The following is a 10548-nucleotide window of genomic DNA, read 5'->3' as shown; positions in this document are numbered from 1 at the left end:
CAATAGCCATGTCTGCAAACTAAGAAAGTGTAGGCAAGATACTAAAAAAAAGGGTCTCTTTCTTCTTTCTATGCTCAAATCCAACAGAAAAAAGTGTCAGCAGTTGAATGAGGAGAGACTGTTTACGTTCAAGCTAATTCCAGAAAGAGCAAATCATCACTAACCACCAAAGGCATGGACTACTGGGTTTTGGTGGTGTGTATAACATGGGACGTCCACATTGACAAATAAATAGCATAACAACATAAATATAAATTTCAGAAGGAAGACAATTTTTTTCTTTGAAGTGAATGTAGTATTTACCAAAGATCAAATATCTTTTTCCTACTTGATTTACAAACACAGTAGCTAGTAATCTTTTACAAAAAAAATCCTTTTCTTTTTTCTTGTGAGTATTGATGTACAACTCTAAGAACTATAACTACTCAGATTAATCACGTCTGGCAACCACAAAGATGGAAAAGAATTACTGATTTTGATGATGAAGACGCCCGTTCTTCTTTGCAACAGAATAATAATAGGCACGAAGCAATCTCTTATGGAACCTCCGAAGGTTCAACCTCACATTTTGACGATCAAGGTAGATCTTTTTCGTGAATTCCCATCCTCTGTTGTTCACACTGTCCGGATCCGTCAGAACAGGATCAGTTTTCTCATACTCATTGTACAAAGAGCTCTCTTGTGGAAGGATTTTGTAGCCAATGTACTTGAGACCTAATTTCACTGCTGGTTGTCCATAATAAGTGTCTGCTGCCCAATCTGTTCCCAGTGGAACGATTTGGATGAAAACGGATTCAGGCCGCATGAAGAGGAAATGAGTCATAGCAGCACCATGAACTCCAATCATAACATCACTGGAATTAAGAGCTCGATAGATCCTTGCAAGCTCAGTCGTTCGTTGAGGCCGCAAAACTTCCACTTGGAACCCAATATCTTGTGCCATTTTAACTAATGAATCTTCATTGAGTATTGCTCTTGAATCATTTCTGGCTATTATGACCACTTTAGGTTTCTTCAACTCCTGCTTTTCTTCAGTCATCTCTATCTTTGTCTTAGCTGACGGTGACAAAGCAAGTCGATCTGGTTCCTCTTCTTGGATCAACCCTCTAATTCGAGGTAAATAAGCTCGGTCTAGCATGTCTCGGAAATCCCTAATAGTCCCATTGCCTCCCATCAATGAAGGATCGATAGTTAGTTCATCATGTATTTTTAAACCAACTATGGCTTCAGGGAACAATGAGTCCTATTATCTCCACTAAAGTCGATAATAGGATATTCAGTGAGGTGAGGCAGTATGTTCTCGTACTTTGAAATCCACCAATCATGATACTCAAGGATTACAAATACAACTTTCTTGTTGAAATGCTGAGAAGTGATGTAAAGAGGCAAAATTCCATCATTGAATTCGTGGTAAAGATTACCTGTGTAACCTCCAGTGGAAAAGAACACAGCAGGTACATCATGTTCGACATCACACTTCTGATGAATGGCATTATTCTCTCCCTTCGAAACAAGGTCTAATTCATCGATAGTGTCCATTACACTTTTTTCCCATTTTCGAGTATACGGCTTAATCTTTTCATGTTGGAATATGTCATCATTTTCACCAGATGCCCCAAATACTTGGCTGCCATAACCATTGTTTCTGTAAAGGGTAATTGTGGAGGAAGCAGAATTTGTTCTTACATCCCCTTTCATTACACAGATATCTGACCGAATGCTACTTCTATCACAGCAAATTGACCCTGCATTTTGATAAGAAAAATCTCTCAACAATTGAAAAAGAGAAGTTGGTAAAACTAAATATGCTCCAACTTTTGGATTAACATCATATACCAAAAGTATTTAATAGCACAAGAAAAGCCTTAAAACATTTTTATATTCAAAGTAGAATGAGATTACACTACAAACACACCAAAGGATACTTTTTTTTTCCCCAAAAGCAAATTTATAGATGATGTAAAAGCAAGCGCAAAAGAAAAGGAAAGGGACTTGCTTTCATCTTCAGAAACAACCAAAGGGCTATTGCACATAACCATTATTTATGGTGATAACAAGATAAAACCCCAAAAGTAGTTCCATAAAAAAAAAAAAATGAAAAATCCCAGTATTTCAAAATATTCAAGCAATAAATAAAGAGAAATGAAGAGTCTGGAGAAAAAGCACCCTATTGCTATAACAAATACAGGAAAAATTAAAACAGAAAAGGAAGATAAAGATAAAGATAAAGAGGAAGCAACTAACCATTAGAGACAGAGGAACAAACAGAAGCATATACATCTGATGTAGAAACAAGCCCTTCATCCTCAAAACCAAATGAATCTGGAAAGACCCAAAAAACAGAACAATCAGAAATAGAAAAGAGTTTAAACAGAAGAAAGCATAAAGGAAACAACAAGAACAAAGAAGAATAAAAAGAGAAAAACTTACATAGAGAAAAAGTGGAGGAAGAAGTGAAGAAATGAGGAGCTAAAAAAAAGCTAAAAGACATAAGAGACAGCAAGAGGAGAAACAAAAGCTTGGGTCTTGATCTTTTGGTGTGACTAGTATTTTCAAAAACTGACTCCTCATCTAAACAAACAACAAGCTCATCCCCTTTCTTCCACTGTTGATATCTTTGGTACTGCACCATTTTCTTCAACATATATAGCTACACAAGGTAAAGAGGAAGAAAATATAAGAGGTTTTGGAATGAACAGAGTAAAGAAAAGAGCTTTTCTATGTATGTATTTATGTTTGGAATGAGAATAAATAAGAAAAGGGTGTGTGAAGTTTACTTGAGGAAAGGTTTTTATGTCTGAAGCTGTATTGTTTTTGTTTGGGAGAAATAAAAGAAAAGGATGAGAGCTGTCAAAAGGGAATAAAGGAAGGAAGAAAAATAAGGGGTTTGTATACTATATTTTTCAGGGTCAAAAGCGTGTACAAAATGGTAAAGGGCTGGAGAGAGAGAGGAAAGAAGAGTGTAAAGACCAGGTAATTATGGCTTTAGACTGGTTCTCAACATGTGTTTACGAGGCTGCGCTTTTGTGTTCCGTTGGCAGCATAAACAAAGATAATTTTACCATACAACTCAATATAGTAGTAAGTACGTTATTTTGTTGGTTGTACAAAAATAATACTAATAGCAATACATGAATAAAAGTGTCTAAAAGACAAAAGTACCATTAAAATAGATAATCTCTGCATAACAATATATGTATGTTATTCGTCACATAGTAATTCTTATGTTATTATTCATAAATAATTATACCCAAACAACAGTTAGGGTGTGTTTGGTATGAAGGAAAATATTTCCCTGAAAATTGAATGGGGTTTACCACTTATTTTTTCATGTTTGGTTGGTGAGTGAAAAACTTTTTCTGTCACGACCCATAACCCACTATAGGTGGCGCCCAACGTCGCTGTTAGGCAAGCCAGCGGTGAACTACCAACTTAATTATTCTTTTTATTATTTTTGAAATCATAAATCTTATTAGATAGAGAGAACGATGCATCAAAAATGGTAGATACGTATGATTTAAGTAAAATACAAAGTAAAAGTATCTCAATGGTAAGCAAAATCATATAACACCCCAAAATCCGGTGTCACAAGTACATGAGCATCTACTAAGAAGTACAATAACAATACAACATCTTTCTGGGATACAAGATAGACAGGGTACAGTAAATAAATAAGATGGAGACTTCGCAGGCTGTGACACGTAGCATGAAGTGCAACTCCCCATAAAGTCTCCTGAGTAGTTGCACCTATGCGCCATGATGACCATCGAATGAACCTATCAGATCCTGCATATTTAGTGCAGAAGGGTAGCATGAGTACATAAAACAACGCGTACCCAATAAGTATCTAGCCTAACCCTAGAGAGGTAGTGACGAGGGGTCGACATCGATACTTACTAGTGGTCCGATAAATCAAGTACAATAGAGAGTAAACAAGTAGGAAGCATGGAATTAAATAGTGAAAACAAATATAGGTACATGATATGATCCTCCTCAGAACAGTAAGCACAAGTCCTCAAATATCGGTTACCTCCTCAAATGGAGTATATATAATATGGTCCCCACCAGATAGATCATCACAAATCAAGTTAGGAAAACTCGCGGATACACTGGCTTCTTGTCAAATATTACGCATGATTCTGCCGAGGTGAACGGCCCGATTCCATAAGAGTGTGTTATAATATCCAGCCGAGGCGAACGGCCTGATCCCATAAGAGTGTGGTGCATAATCCTTTCGAGGTGAACGGCCCGATCCCTTTAGAATAAGAAGTTTTAACGAATCCTTGAATCCACTCATGAATATACATATGAGTTATGGAATTTAAGAAAACTTTTCGATGAATACGCACAACGCGGGAGAAATTCGTAAGGGAAGCATTATTTTTCCGCGGCTAATCAAGTACTCGTCAAATCTCTACAATAACGAGTCAATCACTCTGCTTAGTCTTAGGTTGTAACGCGAAATCAAGTAATTAAGCACGCAAGAATAACTCAATTAGTACAAATAAAGCATGGCGTGAATCCTAGTCTACCCGAACATAATCAGAAATTCTAGCATACGCACGGACACTCGTCACCTCGTACTCGCGTAGCTCCCACAATATGTAGCAGGTAATAGATGTATCACCTACGGGGTAATTTCCCCCTCACAAGGTTAGGCAGGAAACTTACCTCGCTTCAAAGTTCCAATAACCGGCTCCAATGCCCTTCTAACTCCTCAACTCAAAGCCAAACGATCAGAAACTAGTCAAACAACATGTAAACCAATAAAAATATACTCCAACACTCATAATTAATTAGTTTATAACAATTTCCAAATCCGATCGAAAAGTCAACAAAGTCAACCCTCAGGCCTAAGAAATGCCCGAATATCGACCACAAGCATGCCAAGTGCAAAATACAACCCTAGGGAGACGGATAGCACCATGCGCTACAAAACTCGAGCTCGACTAAGGTGCAATAAACGACAAGCTACACAGGACTACAACACACATGCGAATAATCAAGTCGTCTCATAACCCACATGGAATAACAGAGTACTACTGAGATAGTTGATGACAGGAATAACATCCAAGACCCGAAGACTCCTTCATAAGCAATGCTAAGCTGAATAACACATCTGACCTGATGTAGAGCATACATTCACATTAGATCTACTAGCGGACCTCAAGCCGATTTCGATAATCCCATACTGGGCCAATAACCTTTCAAGGATCCACAATGACCCTATTCATGACACATAAGAGCAGTCGTCAATTCCGAAATAAACTCCCACAGTCCACGACCGAAGAAATAAAGCGTCTTTCAGTCATAACCTCTCCCCTTAGCGACAGTACCAAAATCTCCATACCTGATTTCAATCTCTAACAATCGAATGACTATCACGTCACACTTGTACGGTCTTTCCGGGGGATATACTCCCACAATCTTCCTCACCAGGCAGTAAAATCTGAACATTAATATCCATCGACCATGCTATTTCTATAGTGCTAGCCAAGCATCCGCATTTCAATACCCAACACTTCTTCCACCAAAACGGCCATCCTCGGGCTGCCCAAAAATAGTGCTAGCATACTCTGAACATCTGAAATCCTCCCCCGCTCCTCCGAGCTCGTGACATTTTTATCAAAACCGAACTGCAACCTTGATCCCTAACTTCCAATTTTCATATCGCTCACTGCACCTATCATGCTGCTACACGAGAGTTCAAGAATTTCATCATAAACCCTTAACTACCAGTAGAATAAACACTTCATCAACCAGAACTCCTTTCACTCCACTTATTTCGGAAGAACATTTGTAACAACCAAATTCCCATAACCGCAGAAAATGCAAACCTCAGGTCGTAGTCTAAACTGCCATAACTCTTCCAGGATCCATCTACACATAACAAGCCATCATAATCAAATAACTCCAAATCAATAAAAATACCGGTAGTTGCCATTCCCGTTCGTACAACCACGAATCACATGTATAGCCTTAACACACTAAAGGAACTGATCATTTTCACAACCATGCTGATTCAAACTATTAAGAACTGACTCAACTTCTTCCAACTTACTCTTGGCTTGCCTTTGAATAATAGTTCTATTCAAATACATAACGAGCCTCAAACAACACTCACTCCGAGTGACCCAAATCACGAGACCACATCATCTCAATACCCATCAGCCATCCCATACCCTCCTTATACACTCAATAGTATCTCCAACTGTTACACCCGTTCTGAAAGACCTTCTACGAATCCGAAGCTGTTTCTCCCATTTCTCTAACATTGCACCATAGACCCAATGATAACATAGAAATTTCCCAAGTATTCTTCACACTCTGCTGCAAAACTCAGTCCTCAGTCATATAATGAACCCACTAGAACCATTGTTAAGAGTCACCCACTCTGATCTGGTCCCGGATATGTAACCAATCTCTAGTGCTCTTCTAGCACATGAACACTTTCAAAGAAGCAACCAGATGAATTCTTTTTCTTGCATATCACATCCATGGGAAGCATAAATTCTGAGTCATCCCCAACACCTGCACATGAATCGACATACGTATACGTCAAATTCCTCTTGGTCATAACTAATTCACCAAATGCTCCGATAACCAGAAACTATACAGGCACATAACCACGTGACTCAATCTTAGACGATGGGCTCCCCCACTTAGCGTTACTCTATAACCCACATAGATCCAGACCCCACAACGACCTCTTCTTCCCAGTTACCATGACCCCACACCGCTGCTCAACCAAATTTATCATAAGTTCTTGTTGGACTAATCATAACACATTCCGAATTATCAGCAACAATTGCACACTCGACCTCCTAACAGTCGTATTTATCTTCAAGAGGCTACAAGGCTGTTAGGAGCACTTCCCTTCTTGATTCCTCGTCGTGCGATTTGATTTAATTGAAGCTTATGCCTTCATTTTCTTCCTACTCATTCTTATACGGTGTTGAGTGCTTGTTATAAATATGGCATCGAGGAGTTATAATGGTACTGTAGATGTGGTGCAGGATGTTTCTCCCTGCGTATTCGAGTGGGCTATTATCGTCGCCTTGTGGGAGGGGAGGGTGTTTTGTCATCTCAGCCCAGTGGGTTTATTGCTTATTTTTTCATGTTTGGTGGTGAGTGAAAAACTTTTTCGAAAATATTTTCTTGTATTTGGTTAGTGATAAAAAATATTTTTTGAAAAATATATAATTTAGGAGTATGGGTGGAATGGAGGGGTAGGGGGTAGGGAGGTGGAGGGGGGGGGGGTAGGGGTTTGGGTAGGTTAGGGGTGGGGAGTTGGGTGGGCGTGTGGGGGTGGGGAATATGGTGGAGAATGTTGAAAAAAGAGTTCTAAAAAATATTTTTCCTCCTCTTGATAGGAAAAAATATTTTTCTTTAATTGGAGAAAAATAAGTTAACGAGGAAAATATTTTTCAAAACATTTAAGACAACCAAATATGAAATAAATTAGAAAATATTCATACCAAACACAGCCTTATAGTTATAGGTTAGAAATGTTTGAAAATTTTCTTTCTGATTTCTTTTTGGATAGGTTAGAGTTGGGTAAAAGTATAAATCATAAATAGTGGAGGAGGAGAATGAAAGGAAAAAGGGAAAGCTTTGTAATTCTTTTTGGCGTAATGGCTTCCTGGCCATTTAAACTGGTAGGACTTTTAAAAGCCGATACATGAACTTGCACTTTTCCCATTGGAACACTCCAACTTGATGCAATAAATACTAATAAACACATTTGACCATTGACTATGCCTATGTGGAAGGGGCACAACTGACGTGGCTAAATTGTGTGTAAATCACGCTACAATGGCGCGTGGATAGTATTATTTTTATTTAAAAAAAGAAAAAGAGAAAAGAGACCTTCCCGTTCCCCTTCTCTTTTCCCCTCTTCTTCCCTGCCAAACTCTCACCTCTCCTTTCCCCCTCCCCCTTCTATTCTACCGTAGCCACTTCTAGCAAAACCATGGGATGTAAGGTGATGTCATGACCAATAACATTACCAATCAAAGGAAACCAGTGAAGGAGCTCTGCAGATCTGCCATTGCAAAGGGCGTACTTCAAATCCTAAGAAAGAACACAATGAGCGAGTTTTAGAGGGTAGGATAATATCTAGCAAAGCAGCACCTTCTTCTTCTCTCTCTATCTCTGTGTCCAGGAAGCCGATCCGACTGACTGGACGGGTCGAGTTCGCCCCAACAAAAAACAGCCTATTCAAACCTGAAACTGATTTTGTTTGAGCCCAATATGACGTGGTAGTAGGAGTTTTGGGCAAAAGCAGATATCCGATTTTATTGAACTTTAGTATCTTTTATCGGAGCAATCTCCATTGTCGAAGCTTTTGTTTACTGTTCGTGCCTAGGAGGTGAAGAATAAAAGAAGGGAAAGAGAAGAAAAAATGTAAATTTAATAAATTAATTTTGGAAAACGACAGGGCCCACAAATTGGACCTTTGACATACAGGTGTCAATAAAATATAGGTGAATGTATGATGTGGTTATATAAAATATTAAATTAAATCTATGTCAGCAGCAATTGAACAACACGCACCATCACAAGTGTTTATTAGTAACCATTTTTTCAAGTAAAGGTGTTCAAATGGGAAACTCAAGAGTTCATATATCGGCTTTATAAATTGATGCAAGTATAAGTGGCCAGGAAGTCATTTCGCCATTCTTTTTTAATGGGCTCCATTCTTTTTTAATGGGCTAGGGTGGGGTAGAGTAGGATAGTAATTTGTGCTGGAGGGGAATGAATGCAGAAAGGAAAAAAATTGTGAGATTAGAATTATACACATAATGTAAGATGAAGTTGTAATGTCCTTCTCAAAGCAGTTGAAAATTGCTAGGTTAGACTAAAGAAATATTGGCCTTTTGTTTAGTTTTACTTTTCCAGATAAGGTTGCATGATTTTAGTAAGACTTCAACTTATGTCCTGAAATGGATTGCACTTACAAAAAGCATAGAAATGAAGTCAAAATAGACGTAAACAAAAAAATTTACTTGAAATTGTTCGAGAAATTGATTCTCTGAAAAGCGAAGTCACAAAAAAGCTTAGTATAAAACAACACACTGATTATACTTTGTTGAACAGTAATTTAACGTGTTTATGACAATTGTAACATATTAATATGCTTTAAAATAAACAAAAGCAGCAGTCCGAAAGAGTAAAAATAAAATAAAATAAAAGAGAGTAAAGACACCTACCTACTTCTCTAAGTTTACTCTCTTTTTTCTTTTTTGACATCCCATGAAGTTGCATGTTCCGTGTATTATTGTTGACACATTTTTCTTCTTAAACCAGGTTTTATATGTTAGTCAAATAAGATATTCAATTCATACCTAATTATTAACTTATAAATAAGATGGGAGAAAAGAATATAAGAATAAGGAGTATTTAATTATGCAAAAAAAAAAAAATGATTGAAGACTTCGTAATAATTTGGTTTTGAGAATAATAATTACTCCAGTATTTAGCAGATTGTATTGACTAATTATACGTTTTCATTGCAATGAAAAGCTTATCACGTGGCCTTTTTAAGAGTGTTTAATTTTGGGAAACTTACACAAATGTCCCAAATAAATCTCAACTTACCAACCTCTAGCCATTAGTCATAGACTTACCAAAACTAGCCAACAAAAATTGAAAAACCAAATAATAGGGTTATTTCTCTCAAAGAATCACATGCAAAAATCACCTTCCATATTTTTAAGCGTGATTAGCAACATTAGATACAAGACGGAAAGGAAATTTCATGGACGGAGTAGCAAATAAGGTGATGAAATACAAAAATCTATACAATATTCCAAAAATCTAAACAAAAAAGGAACTTTTTCAATGGGTATAGTTGAAATTCATTGAAAATATATAGATAAGTCAATATACAAAATTTGAGGTGATTTGGACTGGTTTTGTATCAAAATTCGTAATTAAATCGAGTTCAAAAAAGTCTTCTGCGACACATGTATCAAACATGTATCACGCATGTATCACACACACAGGTATACATGGATATACATGTGATACACAATTGATACAAATATGATACATATGTGATACACAAATGATACACAGTGTGATACACATATCATTTTTTTTCATGTTCAGCTTTTACTTCGAATTTTCAATTCAAACCACCTCAAAACTTCACCAAATCATCGCAAAACTTAGATTCAAGCTCCTTAAGTTGTGCCCAATCTATTCTAATAACACCCACTCAAAACAAAGCAAAAATTTGATATTTTTTGCTACAAATAGCTAATTGGCTAATTTGGCTAATATTAGTAATATTTTATCAATTGGCCAATTTTTGTAATGAGCTACTTACATATATATATATATATATATATATATATATATATATATATATATATATATATATATATATATATATATCCAAAATCAGTCTTCCAAAAATCAAAATCAAAGTGTTAATTTTCTCTTTTTTTTGTTTGTGCGTCATTCATGATTGAGGGCATAAGAGATAATTGTTATGTCGAGAAAGAGGCAAACTCGAAAATAAAGAAAGTAAAGAACACCAAA

The 10548-nt window shown here is 36.8% G+C and overlaps 1 protein-coding gene across 1 annotated transcript; it reads right to left on the bottom strand.

The window, feature by feature from the left end:
• Nucleotides 1–264: 264 nt before the first annotated feature.
• Nucleotides 265–2884, bottom strand: LOC109205567 (EGF domain-specific O-linked N-acetylglucosamine transferase-like). The gene is given in 4 exon segments (XM_019368277.1): nt 265–1233; nt 1236–1745; nt 2245–2322; nt 2431–2884. Coding segments are annotated over 4 exon segments (1569 nt in total). The 5' UTR covers nt 2645–2884; the 3' UTR covers nt 265–466.
• Between the last annotated feature and the right edge of the window lie 7664 nt (nt 2885–10548).

The sequence above is a fragment of the Nicotiana attenuata genome, unplaced genomic scaffold (assembly GCF_001879085.1).
Source record: "Nicotiana attenuata strain UT unplaced genomic scaffold, NIATTr2, whole genome shotgun sequence".
NCBI classification, from domain to species: domain Eukaryota; kingdom Viridiplantae; phylum Streptophyta; class Magnoliopsida; order Solanales; family Solanaceae; genus Nicotiana; species Nicotiana attenuata.
The sequence above is the reverse complement of the archived record's forward strand: the minus strand, read 5'-3'. Positions and strand labels throughout refer to the sequence as shown.